Raw genomic sequence first — 17,352 nt, 5'->3', positions numbered from 1 at the left:
AAGGTAGGGAAGGATGGAGCAGAGGGATTAGCAGGTTCCATAACCTAGCATGGAGCACTACATGAGGCTTGATCTCACAACCCTGAGATCATGACCAAAATCAAGAGTTGGATGCTTAACCAACTGAGCCACGAAGGCGCCCCCTTGAACACTTCTTAATAGTAAAAAACATACAAATTCCCAAGGCAATCCATTCCATTTTCAGTTGATCATTTACTACCATAAAGTTCCTTTTCACAAAAAGCTGAAATCTAACTGCGTAAAAGCTACCAACTTCAGCTCTGTAGGACAGTGCTATGCAACTGAGATAAAATGTGAGCCACATAGTACCTTTTTAATATGGTTACCAGAATATTTAAAAAACTAAAAGAAGCAAATAAAACTAATTTTAAAAATACACTGTATTTAACGAAATATTTTAAAAATATTTTTTCAATATGTAATAAGCATGTAGTAAGATATGTCATATTGTTTACACAAAGTTTTTGAACTAAGCATGCATTTATCACAATGAATCACACTTAATTGATATATCTTTTCACGTTCACAGAACATCTCAATTCCAACCAGCTATACTTAAAGTACTCAATAGCCACATGTGGCTAGGAGTTTCCATAATGGAGAGTCTAGCTCTAGAGCCACTTGTACACAGTCAATCATTTATCTGATTGTTCTGTAAGTATTTGAAGACATCTGTCCAACCTAGGCTAACTATTCCCAGTTATTTTAACCACTATCATGGTTAAAACACTTCAAACATGCTTTGAAGTCCCTTCAGGACTGGGGCTGGGCCTACAGAGTCGAGACTTGGTTATTACATTTAAAACAAACAGTAAACACTAGTCACTTAAATTAAACACCATCACAATAATCTGCCAAGTACTTGCCAATGTCGGATTATTACAAATTTCATGTACTACTTCTCTCAAGTTTTTATTTTAACATATTTTCAGACAACAGAAAAACTGCAAGAATAGTACAATGGGCACCCATCTACCATGCTGACCTATTTTAAAGAATGTTGTAGACTATATGACATTATCCTTTAACATTTTAGCAAGTATCTTTTAAGAAGAATAGTTTCTTAAATGACCATATTATCATTATCATAATCAAGATTTATTATGAATATAGCAGCATCTATTGTACAATCTGCATTCAAATATCTGATTGTCCCATTAGCATCCTTAATGGTTTTAAAAAAATTTTTTTAGCAATCTTGAATCAAGGATCACACATTGCACTTAGTTGTCATTCCTCTGTATTCTCCTTTAATCCAAATTATTTTTCTTTGTATCTTTTACAAGTCAAGTATTACAACAAAATTTTAGTATTAAAATATATTTGGAATTCCAACGGCATTATAATGAATAGCTAGACTAGCTTTTGATTCTATTCTTTTTCTAGTCCTCAAATTTTTCCTCAAGATCTTTTATTCAGATTCCTTCATGAAAGTTACTTATAAACTCTCAAAGGAAAAAAACTTACAGTGGAACACAAAATCTTCTACTGTATAAACCTAACTTGCTGTACTCTCCATATTAAAATCACAGTATTTTATCCATATTTCCTATAAATTATATCTTAAAGTGATGTTTATACCAACAATTGCAATCTGCCAGACCATCTGGATTATTTTAATAATGCTCTGTAATTTTTTATGGTTTCTATTTTAGTATAAAAACATGGCACAACTAAAGTTTGACATATTTTACTCAAAATAAAAACATTAAGATTAGCTAATTAAAATAACTGTGGCAGTTAAGAAGAGTTTTTAATGAGGGTAATCCCTCAAATATCCAAGAATCAAGTCCCCAAAATACATTATAACCCATGCTAATAATGCTTTGCTGATGTAGATACAGGTAATTTTTAACCACAAAATCCTATTATATAAAAGAACAGGAATATGTTAATTAATCATAACAAATGGTCTGTTAATGAAAAGTATGTCCTTCCAGAACAGGAATTTTAAAATAATTGTAGTTTAGGATCTATTGGGATGTAGTCTAAGATATATTAGAATTAGAATGCTAGCTTGGCAAATGATTATAATAGAATGCCAAATTGCCTTCATCTTTTTATGATCCAAATTCTTTCTGGAATCACTGAATTGAGGAACTTAATCTGCCATTAATTCTTTCTATCTGATTTTTTAAAATAGCAGTATCACCCTTTAATATGTCAGCAATTAATTATGTCTCTAAGAGGCATTTTCTTAAAACAAAGCTTTTTTCCCCTCTCCAATTAATCTACTCTTTATTCATACGTCAGAGATATTTCTAGGATTCAATATTCATCTCTACTTACTTTTAAGAGAATTTGACAGATATATCCTGCAAATTCTGAACTGGGCTTATACACTAAATCTTAAAATCCTCATCTCTCCTTGCCTCACATCTCTTCTACTGTCTGGGATCTTCTGTAACCACGTGAACACACTAGGTCCCCCTCAGCTGCTGTGTCACAGGAATTTCACTGCTGCCGCAAATACACTTATCAGAGCCATACAATTTCAGTATAAATTATACTTCATTCTTTTACCTTCTGCCCTTCAAACAAACCATCCATAAAATCACTGACAATTTTTGAAAAAGATGAAAAGACTCGATGAAGAATACTACTACTTTCAAATTGTTAGAGATACCTGTTAGAGAAAAATTTTTAGAGAAAAAATCCTCAGTACTATTTACCTTCTTAACTGCTGCTATGGAAATTTCAAAATATTTCTGTCTAGACAACACTCCCCCCTCCTACCTCAATCTATCATTGATTCAAATACTATTTACAGATGTGTGCTTATGTAAGCAATAAAAAACAGTTTGGTAGTTCCCTAATTATGAAAGAGTTTCTCAAATTTTCAAAACCCATTTTATAGAAATTAGTTTGGTATTGTCACTATAAAACTTGTGTGAGAAGTGGTTTTTAGATAGCAAGGTTCACCCTCAAAAGCTTATTTTAACTGCAATGTGGCTGGAATGTTACAACTCAGAATACATTTTTTCTACCCCTGACAAATCCAAGGTATTCCGAGACCACGAGAAACCTGTCTTTTAAGACACCTAGGGAGAAGGAAAAATGATCTTGTTTGGGTACAGGAGGCACTAGGTGAGCAAAGAAAAGGTCCTCCGGCTCATGGAGGAGGTGATACTCAGACAGTAGGGCACATCAATGGTGCAATGGTAGTCCATCAGGACCTGAGTTCTTTGAATACTGGGGCAAAAGGGTTCTAAGGTTTTTAAACTTTAAAGGAGTAAAAGCAGTTGGCCAAACTTCCTAAAATGCAAGTAAGGGTAGAATATAGATATAATCATTTAACTTGATTTCTTCTGATCGTAACTTGTCTGTTTGGAATCCTTTGCATCTATACAGTTTCTTCCTAAGTTAAAATGAGCTGTCCAACAGGGTGGCATGAAATAATGCCCTTAGGTTATCAGCTGTTTCTACTAAATTAAAATCAAGGCCAAGTATTACAAATAAATTATTGCCTTAAAACTATACCTTCTCAAAGAGTCAGGTGGTAGGAGAAGAATGGGAAAGCATAAAGATTGGGCGGGAAATAAAACAGGTCTCTAAATAATGGAGAATATAAAACACAAAACAGGTGATACCCTGAAAGAAACAGTACAGTCCTACCATTTCCCATGTCTTCTGTAAGAAAATTCAAAATACTTACTGTACTTGCTCCAGAGATATGGTAAATCAGAATCACAAGTTGCATCCAGCCTTTCCATTCATCTGTTTGTTCTCTATTTAACACTTTAGTCTGTGGAAAAGAACCAAAATCTATTTTAAAATTCATTATGAAGCTATTATTAAGTAAATTTTTCTTACAGGATATAAAGAACCTATCAAAAGAACCTTGGGGGGAAAAAAAATTAAAGACTGGCATTTGATTTGATAAAAGATATAATAAAACTAATTAAAATACGAAATTTGAAAATTTCATAAAATATAAATTTGAAACTTAATATAAACTAAAAGAGTTTAAATATTTAAGTTGCTACTCAAGGTTTTATATTAAGATTACATTTATACTATGACAGATAAGTTTGTAAACCTGTAAAATGGCATTTTATAATTTTCTTTAAGAAAATCTTAGAGTTTCAGCTAGAAAAGACCTTATAGTTCTCTTATACTTTATTGTGAAAAAAGGGTCTATTGGTATAGTTTATTTTCCCAAGGATATTCTCACTGGAGATGAAAAACTGATTAGTCATCCTCATATGAGAGTTATTTCTTACTATAGAGTTTATTAATTCAAATAAATCATGCCTTATAAAGAAGTTGCACTAATACTTTAAGCAATTACAGTAATTCTAAATAGGAAATTCAGAATATTGTAAGCAGTGCCCACATTATTATGTACATTTGAATTTGTGCATGTACATTTCTGACTGTATAAATATGTAAATATAAAATGTGCATATAGGCATTTGCTAATTATATTTTTCAGTTACTTTTTTTTCATAACAGTATCTCATGTTTGCAGACCATTATAAAATTGGGAACACCTCCACTTTCTCCATCCCCAAACAGGCAAAATAACACCTAAGTTATGACATCTTTTTCACAGATCATTATTTACCGACTTTTCAACAATCTTCTCGGGAGTTTTTGAACTTTTTCTGAACTGTTTCAAAAAAGCAACTGTTAAAAGTCCACCAGGCGAATACAACTACAATATCCCTTTGTCTTCTATATACATGCTAGAATATTCTGGCATAATAGTGATACTATTTATTTAATTTGGAGTTTATAATGAGATAAAAAGGATAACATTAGCTAAAAAGAAAATAACTCTTACCTCCTTAGTATTTTCATTGTAAAATACTCCCAAAACCAGGATGTAGATAATTGGAATAAAGAAAGTTGAATGTGTATAAAATTTGTTTTCCTTCATAAATAGATTTGCACGGTCACACATATAGAAGTAAGCCATTATCAGGCCAAGTTTGCAGAAAGACTGTAAAAGTATTTCTAACGGAGACACAGGGGTATTGATAATATTTTTCTTTTCCTCTCCACTTTCCAAATCAGTACATGGCTTATTTTTCCGGTGAGCATTACGATGGATTATATAAAAAATTAAATATCCGATAATAGATAGAGTGAAAAAACAAGCAGCTAGCTTCTGTATGAGAGTAAGAGGAGGCCGAGGTTGACAACAGGAACCATCCACAGGCTTCAAAATCTTATTGCAACACACGTTCATAAGAATCATTGCACTCTGTGAACAAATCAAGTTATTTGGTTATTATCTTGTCAGTAATATATCTCACATTAGATTTTCTCTTGTGAATACTACTGACTTTTCAGCACTGAAACCAAAATGCCTTTGTACTTTTTGCTACCATTTCCCAAACACTCATGCTAATAATGGTATTCCTTCAAGCTATCATAGCCAGTTCAGGGTTTTTTTAACTTCTTGGACTATGATCCAAAATGAAGATTCGTTTTATAATGTGACCCAGGACACATATATAAGAAACAATACCTCTCCCTACTATTTGGAATGCATACTGACATTTTCCTATTCTATTCTTTAAAAAAAAAAGAAACAGCCATTTCGTGGCAGTTAATGGGCCATGACTTTCAGTGAAAAAAATACTGACAGATACCAAAGTCCAAAGAATTTTAATTAGTAGACTTTTAATATGGAAGATACTAGGATACTTAAGATACAGTCCCAGTCTTTAGATGTAAAAAAAAGACATAACATTACTGGCACCAAAATATCACTTATTCTTAGATAACAATATTTGTAATTTGCTTTTCATTTGGTTTACAGTTTATGGAACACTTAGGATGCTAATGTTTTAAGATTTCTAATGTTAAATAAAATGTGGAATCTTCAACATGGTATCATTATAGTAAAAATCTTCTAGACAAGCTGCCAATATTCTGCCAAGTTGAAGTTCAGTCAAATCTAGTTTCATAAAAATTTTATAGGCTAAGCAATTTTGGTACTTAAAATAATTATATTTTTTAAGCCTAAGCATTCAAAAAGACTCAACTATTTAGAAAACTCATTCTTTTAGCCCTGTGACTTCAGGAAGTTCTATACCTGGCACTCTTGAAGATACCAGCCTACAAACATTAACCCAAGGTTCTTAATCAGTTGAAAGGGGTCCACAAAACCCCTTTAAAGTATATGGAGAGCCCAGCGGCTGTATATGCAAAAACACATTTTTATGCAAGACAAGAACAGAATCATAGCCTTTTATTGAATACTCAGGGTTATGTCATCCTCAGAAAGATTCTGCTTTATAAGAAAACAATAATTAAATAATATCTGTTGTACTTTTGTGAAAATTTACAATTATGCTGTTCTCTTTTTTATTTAATCTCAAATCCCCTTCCATCCGTCAATCTGGATTTGTTCAGTAACTACTATGTACCTTGGATAATACTTAGGGTTTAAGAATTAAAAGGAAATAATAAAAATGATTCTACATATTTTTAAAATGTACTCTTCATAGAAGCTTAATCTTATAAATTCAAGGTTTAAGGCAAAGAGAACATAAAGTAATAGTTTTTAAACATGAGCGTGCTGAGAACTTATAAGCTTCTTAGGAGATAAGGTATATTAAGAGTGACTAACACTCAATAAATGAAGCTTCATTTAGTCCCTTGCCTAACTACTTCCCCTTTTTACTAAAAGTCTCACTAATATATTCAGCGAGGTAATGGAGAGCAAAATTATGTGTAGATATATGTTTAGACAGAATAACTAGAAGTAATTAAGATTGCAATAAAATAAATTATTTGTTACCATATTATTGTGATGTATAGCTATAACCGATTAGCTATCATAGTCTCTATTTTCTGACAGATACAAGAATTCTTACAGTTTCTCTGCTTGATTCAGGGAGATGTAAGCCATCCAATGATTCCATGATGGTTTCTTGAGCAATTAATTTGGAAACACTAAACATCTTAACATTTGATTTAGAATTTCTGGTGCTACTATTCAAAATACTGACTGCAGCTTCATTGTAGGCATCTATCTTCTCATTAGTGATCATTTTCCTATTTTCACTTAATAGATCTTCATAAACAGGATCTGCACATGAAACACATGTTTTTAAAAACACATTTAAAAAATCCCTCTTGGTAGAAATTGTAATCATGCAAGTTAGTTGATTGCATTTCATATTTTGTTGTTAAAGTTCAGATGCTTTCAATCAATCAATAGCTCCTTCAAATTTAAAGAAGTTTTATCCCTTTTCTCTCTTATGTACGTAGTTTTCAGGAAACATTTTTATGTTCTAGCGTGTCTTAAGAGTTTAAAATTTGGGGATGCTGAGTTCTACTGGGCAATGGGAATTTAAAACTGGATTGGGGAAGACTCTCTACTTAAGAGTAGCAGTCAATCTTTTTTTTCTCCTGTCACTGCTTTGTTGTCACAATTAGGAAGTAATATTATTGAGGACCAAGGTCCTTATCACTTATCATAAATAATTTTTTCTCATTTTAGTAAGAGAAAGGTTAACAATGAGTCTATCAATAATATAGATTGCAGAACAGATTATTGCCACCCTGTTGTTCCACTCAACTTGACATTCAATTTGTAAATAATCATAAGAATTTCTGACAAGCAAGATGAATTACTAAAATATCAAAGGCAATTTCATATTATGCTGGGCATTAAATAATGGACATTCAATAAACTCCTGAAATGACTTGAACTAATGTCAACGTTCTCTTAAAGAATTTCATTACCAAGTATAAACTAGATGGTATGATTTAAATATATTTTGTCAATTCCAAAATACATTTATTTCCAATGAGTCTAATATTATGAAACAGACTTAATAATTTTTTCTATACTTCCCAATTAAAATAAATATACTCTGAAAGAAATGAAATCAGAGCTAAACATCTCATTTGCCTTTGAGAACTTACTCTCTTTGTTATATTCTATAGCCATTTTGTATGTGGAGGCTCCTTGGAGGATATTTTTGTTTATTTATTATTTATTTTTATTTATTATATTTATTAGTCTGTCTGTTCCTTAAGTTCAAAAAGGAAAGCAAATAACTCAAATTATTCTAATTTTACAAACCTTACTTCAAGATTTATTCTCATGAAAGAGTAATTTTGCTTATTGAAACATGAGACAATAAAAACCCATGCCTCAAAATATATACAAAATGACATTTGTTCATTACTCATTCCTTACCTTGTAAGACCCAATAAACATCACTAGTCTTTGCCAGTTTTTCTAAAAGTGGTGCTATGGAGGTAATGTTCATTTTATATTGGGAAAGCGCTTCATTGCTACCATTGTGAATCTTGATAGACCACTGAGAAGTAAAAATTAAGCATTAGTTTGGTATTTATTATAGAAAAATTGTAATTTATTGTAACAGAAATTATTATTTTAAGAAAATTCCCATTTTTATTCAACATTAGACTAAAGTTTGGTAAAATTATTTCAAGAATTCTGTGAAGGCAATTAGAAAAAGGTGATATAAAATTAGACAATGTATAACATTCAAGAAGAATGTAATTTCAGGTATAAAATAATATTGACTTTTAACACCAAGTTTACGAAGTTCACTCAGATTTTTTCATGAAAATTCATCAGCCTCACTAACTATAATAGATAAGGGAACTGAAATATAAGTACAATCAAGAATTCTATTTAACATAAATTAACTTTTTCTTAGCATGTCCTTAAGTATGAAACAAAAATCATTATGTAAGAATATAGATAATAACTTACTGTGGCAGCTCCTGCTACAATCACATGGGGCTTTGCAACAGAATCCTAAGGAAAGAAAATCTTTATAATAGTGTTCTATCCAGTTAAGGGAATTAATACAAGTAACATCACTTACTTTGTGCCTTAAATTTAAGTTTTTTCTTCCAAATGCATTTTAATTTTCTAGAGTTCCTTACTGTATTCTTGTTATATAACAAGATGCAACATCCAATGCCTAAAGCCTTTACATGGTTATGTGGTTAACAGAATGGCATGAAGCTGATACGTTTAATTCTTTGATGTTCTTAAAAAAAACCAAAACACTCTGAATTCTGAGAAAACTCTGTTACCAAGTAAAGCTCTAGTAATATTATGGCAGCAAATTAAAAAAATATTCATGAAAGCTATAGGGTACATGGTCTAAACATTAATTAAGATACAAGAAATGTCATTTTTTTAAAAGATTTTATTTATTTATTTGATAGATGGAGATCACAGAGAAGCAGGCAGAGAGAGAGGAAGCAGGCTCCCTGCTGAGCAGAGAGCCCGATGTGGGGCTCGATCCCAGGACCCTGGGATCATGACCTGAGCCGAAGGCAGAGGCTTTAACCCACTGAGCCACCCAGGCACCCAAGAAATGTCATCTTTGAGAAAAATAAACCCAATATGTATTTAACAAAATAAACTGCTAATTATTATAGATCACAATGTACAAAAAAAAAAAACCCATTTAAGGAGAAATTTGGTAGAAATCCTCACCAAATGCAAATTGTCGTATTACTAATACTACCAATTATATAGTACTTAGTAGTTTATTAAGTTATTTTAAATTAGCTCATTTTAATATAGATTCTTGCCACTTGTGACATAGGGAAGAAGAAACACATATCTTATAAAATTAAGCATATAGACTAGAAAAATTTATAGGGTATTGCTGAGGCCTGGTAGGGACAAAGCCAAAACTTAGGTCTTGTGACTCCTGAAGTATACTTTCCACAACATCAAAGACCTGATATTATAATCACGTGCACAAGGAACAATTAAAAAATAAGCAAGACATTTAATTAGAAAAAATCTGACTCATCCATAAAATAAAAACAACAGGTATTGTCTCTTTATAAAGGTAATACATGCTGGTATAGAAGACTATGAAAGTGGAGAAACAGTAACAAAATTTCCTTCATAGATATTCTTATTTCAGTCTAGTGTGCTTCACTTTAGACTGTTATTTTAGTGGAACTTTTCCTTTAGCTCTAGATGACTCCCTTTCTCATTCCTCACACTTGTTATCCCAAATCTTATTTCCCTTCTACAGGTCCCTCTTGCTTTCCTTCTCACTTTTAATATAAAATTTAATCCTCAAACTTCCTAGAAAAAACAGAATTCATCTGGCTTGTGTGCTCTAGCCATCTTTCCTCCATTCTTATAACCTCACCAGCCTATCTTCTTGGACAACAGAATCAAGAAATATCTCCCTATTCCTCCTCATGGCTACTCCTTACTCTGTGTTTCTATAGTTCCCCTCTTTACACACAGGGGTATACCCATGAATGATCCATGTCCAACTTTCATCAATCTTGTCTTCATTCTCTAGTCTCTTTCATTCCCCCATCTATAAAATGCTAACTCATCTTTATCCTCAAAAACCTGTTCCTTCAACCCTGCCTCCTTCTCAAATCCTTCCCCCGCTTCACACCTTTAACCAACAGATTACATGGAAGAGCATTTTGCCCTCGCTATGATAATTTTTTTTTATTTCTCATTTACTTCTTAATTGGACCTGTTCTGATTTGGGGCTTGACCTTCCCATTAAGGAACTATAGATTGCCACATTCTGTTAGCTTCATTCTACCCTCTAGTTCCTTAAGTGACACTTCTGACTGTCCACTTTTTAAAATTCCTTCCTCCCCTGTGTGTTACAATTATTCTTTTGCTTTTCCTCTTACTCCCTTTACTGCCCCTTCTCACAAGTTTCTGATCACCCATCATAAGCCCTCTTCTTTAGTCTCTAAAACCGCTGCCTATTCAATGTCTTCCATCCAACTTCAAATATCACCTCACACTGTGCCCAGATTCTCCAAATCCACCTGAGTAGCTCAGACTTAATGACTACCACCCACTTAGAGTATTAAATCTAAACTGTTGGCTTTTTTCACACAACTACCCTACTCTATGCCATCATTTTCTTGTTTAAATCTTTCAGAGGTTCTCCATTACCCTCAAGAAAAATTCAATCCAATATTCTTATTTTTAGTAAATATACCATGAAGTATTTAAAGTAATCAAAAATTGATAGATAGATAAGGTGAATCTATACCACACCAAAGAGAGCTTAGGATATTATTCATGACCTAATATCTGCTTACCTCATTTCTTATCAACTCTCACCCCAGAGGAGGCACATGAAATTAACAGCCAAAACCAAACATAAATAAGGAGCACTTTGAATTCAAGCTCCATTCAGATTAAAACTGCTGGTAAGGTTCCCTGAATAGGTGGGGCACCTGGGTGGCTCAGTCAGTTGGGCCCCTGCCTTGGCTCGGGTCATGATCCCAGAGTCCTGGGATCGAGCCACGTGCCAGGCTCTCTGCTTACCGGGGAGCCTGCTTCTCCCTCTCTCCCCTGCTTGTGCTCTCTCTCTCTCTCAAATAAATAAATAAAATTAAAAAAAAAAAAAAAAAAAGATTCCCTGAATAGGCTACACTCTATCTTCAGTATCTTTGGATATCCTATTTCCTATGCATGAAACAACCCTCCTTTATCACACCAGGCCCTTACCCTCACCTCCCCCCCTTTTTAAAGATTTTATTTATTTATGAGAGAGAGAGAAAGAGAGCATAAGCAAGTGGATTGGCAGGCATAGTGAGAGGGAGAAGCAAGTTTCCTCCTAAGCAGGATGTGAGGCACAATCCCAGGACCCTGTGATTACGACCTGAATCGAAGGCAGACACTTAACAGACTGAATCACCAGGCGACCCTGGACCCTCATCCTGAAGAGCACTTTATCCTAAAACCAGTTTTGAAAACTTACAGTTAGTGTCTATTCTATATAATTGTCCTGCACCCTATTTTTCCCCTATCCTGGTACTTGTCACATCACTTTCTTAATTAACTCTGTCACTCATCTGGAAGCTCTTTGAGGAAAGGAACTCTATTATGTTAACCAAGGTATCAGCAGTTTTTAGCCCAGTACCTACATAATGGCTTTTATGGTCCTTTGTGCTCAATTCTGTAGCTACTCTTCATATTACCTTATTGTTATTCACCACAAAGTGACTATCTACTAGATACTGCAAATTCTTTGAGGGCGGAGACAAGAGGCTAATTTCTAGCCACACTCCTAATACCCAGTATAAAGCTACCAATACTACATAAATTATAAAAATATGGATCACTGTATTCTTAGGATCTAGCAGCTTACTACAAAAACTGCCAAAATAAATGTATTAATACATGCATACCTACATACTCTTTAAACAAATTAAATCAATCAACTAATCAATCTTAGGTAAAGACACTGCCATCTCCCTAAATAAGCTGAATCTTTCCTTTCCCCCAATAGTCACATGGAGTTTCACAAGAGAAGTTAATATTCCCAAAATCTAGTTTTAGCAAATTATAAGAACTGAAAATCTGGATACGCAATGTATCTGTACGTTAGTAAATTACAAATGTCTTCTGTTATTTTGCAGGACTTATACATTATACCACGCTGATGTTTATTTAACTGTGAATTTCTACCACTTTAATGGCTACACTTTAGGTCCAGTACAGCTATAAAACACGTTTAAATCATTTGAAATATACACGTAAACATTATTCTATACTTGTGCAATAAATGTATCAACAAATACAATTATATGAGGCTGCAATTTATCAGAAAGTTGAATTCTAGAAGTTGTTTGCATGTTTTGTTTTTTGAAAACTTAAACACATTTTGTCAAAGACACAAAGTTAGAAATGTTGACTACAAAAGCTTGTTCAATGTATGAAGTGGCTGCCATACTAAACATGTAATGTGAAAAGAAGCAAAAAAAAAAAAAAAAATACCATTGTAGCAGAAGTAATTAAGCAAAACAAGGTCAACAAAATTGAATATTGCTTTATCCATCCCGAATGCAAACATGCGTGGGAAAGAATACAGGTTTAATTAGAGGACAGCCCCAAAGCTACATGGAGACTACTGTGGAGATTCAAGAGTGGACCTGTGAGGAATTAGGGGTTTTCAAGGTTAATAGCATATTTGTCCTTATATCTTATTTATCTCCGAACATTATGAGCCAAAATACGCCAGGCTCAACTCCTGGGTCACAAGTGTAATGATAAAAGGGAAAAAAACCAGGCTGTTTAACAAAAAATAGGTTCCTAAAGAACTGGGGCATGAGTCAAGAAGAAAGTGGGAAAACAGTCAAAAGAATGTATGTTATGCTGGGAAGAGGCCCTGGGTTTGAATGAACTGAGCTACAGCAGTAACAGAAGATTCTGTCTGGAAAGTGTGGCATAAGCATAATGGCTGTAGGGTCAGAGTGGTAGCAGCAGAAGGCTTGGATCAAAACTCCCTCCTCTCAGTAAGGTGACAGGATCAATCTAGCACAATTCAGTTGCTACTAAGAAATCAGCATAGGGACACCTAGGTGGCATCTGCCTTCAGCTCAGGTCATGATCCCAGGGTCCTGGAGTCTAGTCCCACATCAGGCTCCTTGCTCAGCGTGGAGCCTGCTTTTCCCACTGCCTGCTGCTCCCTCTGCTTGTGCTCTCTTTCTCTAATATATAAATAAAATCTTAAAAAAAAAAAAAAAAAGTCGACATAAAGTACAAAAGAGTGGGACAGGTGAGTAAGGGGGAGCAAAACAATGTGTGTTCATGAGCTTTTAAAATTTGGTTGCTTAAAACCAGAAAGGCCTGTATTTTCAAATACACACCTCAGTCCACACTTTGATACACTGTTTCATAGAACCATTAACTTCTGGGTGCCACAGAAAATCCTAAAAAAAGAAACATGAGAAAAGAAAAAGTTAAAGAAATTTATATCCTCTATTCAAAATAAACAGGCACGGGTCTTCCAGGGTACCTGATGTACACCATCACAGGTCCACAACACCTTCACTCCCCTCACTTTCCCAACGGTCTCATGACATTTTTTGTATCCACTTCTGCTTTCCTCTGAATTACTCTCTGTAGTAATCTTTTCAAAATCTAAATCTGATCTTGCCACATTCTTGCTTAAATATTCAAGGACTTTCAATGGCCCTCAGAATAAATTCCAAAGTTCTTAAAACTGCTAAGAAGGTGCAGGATCTGGCCTCTACCAAGACATTCTGCCTGCCTGTTCTCCTGCCACTCTCCCCCTCACACTAAGTGTCCTTTTGGTTCTCCTTCAGCTCCTAGGATGCTCTTTGTGCTTCGTTTTCTCCAGGACTTTGCACGTACTGTTCTGTCCACGATGCTCATAAAAAACTCTTCCGCTGAGCCTGACTTGCTCCTACGGATCCGTGAAGCTTCAGTTAAAACATCTCTTTCTCAAGGGAGAAACTTTTTAATTCTTGTTTTGTACATTCCTAATGTCCTATTTTCTCCTTTTTACCACCTTACTCCACATTTAATGCATGTAGAGAACTATAAGGACTTGCAAAATCTATTAGGTCTAGGACATCTTTGTCTCGATCCCCACTGCATTCTCAGTACCTAGAAGTCACAGCAACTAGAAATTCAGAAAATTCACATATATTCTTTTACTGGTATTAATCCTGAACACCTACTGGTTTCAAATTAACATACAAAATTATTTTTTTTCTGGATTAAAAAAAAATCTGAGAGACCAAATTTTCCATTTTATTATACAAAACAGTGCATCCATTTATTCAATCATTTTAGCTATTCTTATCTACTCTAAATACATTGAAATAAATTTAGTATACACAAAGCATTAGCTGATCTACAAATAAATTAACCAATGAATAGTTTTCACACAACATTTAGCTTACTATTACATGAACTTACCACTTTAACTGCTGCAATCTTGTCTTCAAAAGGAATGTTTCCATGCTGTCATTAAAAAAACACAGAACAGAGAAATAAATATTCATGTATAAATTAGTTTTATGTCAACAATTCTCCCTTTAGCTACTTTTGTTAATTTATGCACCACATCTCAATTAACTATATTCAACCTGAAGGGGAAAAGACCTGCATAGAATACCAAAAAATAAGTGATACCACATTGTTTCTATGTGATTTTTAACACTTATGATATAATTCAAAGATAAAACCTCAACTACGAATAAGCAAACAAATATGTAAACATGCCTAATAAATTACCTTTCTGCCCAGAATACCACATTCCAGTTTAGTCCTAGTATTATCTATGGCAGGGATGGTTTGCTCCTCTGCATTTCCTGATCCCATCTCAGTCCCCGACCCCCATCCCAGGCCCGACGCCTGTTAGAAAGAGCCACATGACTAGTTCTGGCCAATGTTATGTGCTTAGATGTGATGTGGGTCACCTTCCACTTCCCAGGGCAATTCTCTAGTCTCTGGCTTAACCTAATGCTGAGACTGCAGAGGGAGAATGTTTCAAATGGTAAAACTAGAAGAAAGTACAAATTCCAACAAGCAGGCATCCCTGATTGAGGATATAGAGCAAAGCCTCCTGCCAGCCCACCTATCACATGCACCACTAAGTGAGAAAAGCATTTTGTAAGACTGTAGAGTGGTTTGTTGCTGCAGCAACAACTAGTCTGTTCTCACCAGTGTACTAGTACCAGCTCTGTCTGAACAAAAGCACACATCCAGGACTCTAGGTTATTTTGGGTTTCCAGTTGAAGACTGGACATAAGTGGTCCAATTGAAGACAAAAAGTAAGGTTTGGAGACACCTTCTTGTAACCAAGCTGTTCCATATAAAGAATAGAAATCCTTTCAGAGTTAGAAATCCAGGGTGGGCTGGGGTGGAGGTAAAATAAAATAAAGAAACGAATTCTCTTCCTAAAACGAAGGTTGAAATGTCTTCATTAATTTAAGCAGACAAATAGAGTTTATATTTATATCTCTGTGAACTAAAGCTTGCTTTTATCTGCAGGCTAACATTTAAAATTCAAGCATCATTTCCCAAAAGGACTCTTGGGACCAATGGTACTTTAAGGTGTGTTCTATGAAAGAGGTTCCTTGATCCCATATATATTGGAAATACTGGTTTAGACAAAATCACACGTGTGTTTTCCTCCTACTATCCCATTCTGACCTTGTTGAGGTTTTTCTTCAGAGAGCTAATATGTCATGAACTTTCTTTCTCCTCCTTTTGCAAAGCTCAGTTAATTCAACTCAATCTCTCTCTTTTTTCCTTTACCATTTTAATGGAACATTTGATATATACAATGTCACAAATATAATCACAAAGCACAGTAAACAAATAAGCACTCATGAGCCCATGGCACAAATCAGAGCATTACCAAGACAGAGTGATCTACATGAACCTCTCCTTTTAATTCCTTGTTTCACCCAAGGGAACCACTACTTTGAAATTCGTTTATATTTTGCTTTCTCTTTTATCATATTGTTTTGTCACATGGATATACATCCTTAAATGATATATTGCTTGCTCTCCAACTTTTAATTTTGAAAAATGTCAAACTTAAAAATGTCAAACTGGGAGCAAAATGACAAAATTATAATGAGCACCCCAATCACCCTTTATCAACTGTTTACATTTTCTGTACTAGGTTTTTTGTCTTTCTCTGCAGAGACATATACATTGCTTCTCTCTTATTGAACCATATGAAAATAAACTACAGACATAGCATTTCACCTTTAAAGATTTTTAAAAAAATTTTAATTTTTATTTATTTGACAGAAATCACAAGTAGGCAGAGAGAAAGGCAGAGAAAGAGAGAGAGGAAGGGAAGCAGGCTCCTTGCTGAGCAGAGAGCCCGATGTGGGGCTTCATCCCAGGACCCTGGGATCATGACCAGAGCCAAAGGCAGAGGCTTTAACCCACTGAGCCACCCAGGTGCCCCAGCATTTCACCTTTAAATACATAAAGCATGCATTTCCCAAGAACATAAATATTCTCTTATATAACCACAATACTTTACTCCCACCTAAGAAACTCGACATTGATAAAATATTAATATATGGTCCACATTCAAATTTCCCTAATTTCATAATAATGTCCTCTCTACCACTCTTCTATTTTAATCTAGAATTCAATTAAAATAAGGTATTTAGTTATCATGTCTCTTTAATCATTTATAATCTAGAGCAACTCCTGGCCTTTTAAAACCTTCCTACATTGAGTGGAGGGCAAGCAATATGGTGTAGGAGACCTAAATTTTGTCTGGTTCCAATTTTCAACCAGATAGTTATCAAACTATTCTGAACACCTACAAATTCAACAGGAGATCAAAGAAAAGAATAGGAGCAATTCTAGGAACGGAAAAGCAACCACTTTCTGGAAGACAGGACATGTGAAGAAGTGGACCTGAGGTGATATACGGGAAGACAGACTGCAGGGAAGGGAGTCTCCAGTCAGCTGACTCCCAGCAAGTGATAGAGCAGTGGAGCACAAAAGTAGAACTTTTAGAAGTCTGCTCCAGTGAGGGATGTCACTCTAGTGGCTAAGCTGAGGATGGAAACATTGTGGGGAAA

At 34.3% G+C, this 17,352-nt stretch overlaps 1 protein-coding gene across 2 annotated transcripts in view; it reads right to left on the bottom strand.

The window, feature by feature from the left end:
- The window catches only part of CASD1 (CAS1 domain containing 1), a 54,438-nt gene that overhangs the window by 17,879 nt on the left and 19,207 nt on the right, over positions 1 to 17,352 (bottom strand). For both annotated transcript variants that reach the window (XM_059171150.1, XM_059171149.1), the window contains exons 4-10: positions 14,711 to 14,755; positions 13,633 to 13,695; positions 8,732 to 8,776; positions 8,186 to 8,309; positions 6,852 to 7,066; positions 4,808 to 5,230; positions 3,677 to 3,766 (exon numbers count right to left, since the gene is read on the bottom strand). In XM_059171150.1, the coding sequence (XP_059027133.1) occupies positions 3,677 to 3,766; positions 4,808 to 5,230; positions 6,852 to 7,066; positions 8,186 to 8,309; positions 8,732 to 8,776; positions 13,633 to 13,695; positions 14,711 to 14,755 (1,005 nt within the window). The remainder of the gene's footprint in view (positions 1 to 3,676; positions 3,767 to 4,807; positions 5,231 to 6,851; positions 7,067 to 8,185; positions 8,310 to 8,731; positions 8,777 to 13,632; positions 13,696 to 14,710; positions 14,756 to 17,352) is intronic.

This window comes from Mustela lutreola, chromosome 4, assembly GCF_030435805.1.
Source record: "Mustela lutreola isolate mMusLut2 chromosome 4, mMusLut2.pri, whole genome shotgun sequence".
Classification (NCBI taxonomy): Eukaryota; Metazoa; Chordata; class Mammalia; order Carnivora; family Mustelidae; genus Mustela; species Mustela lutreola.
Note: the sequence above shows the minus strand (reverse complement) of the source record. Positions and strands in the feature narration are given on the sequence as shown.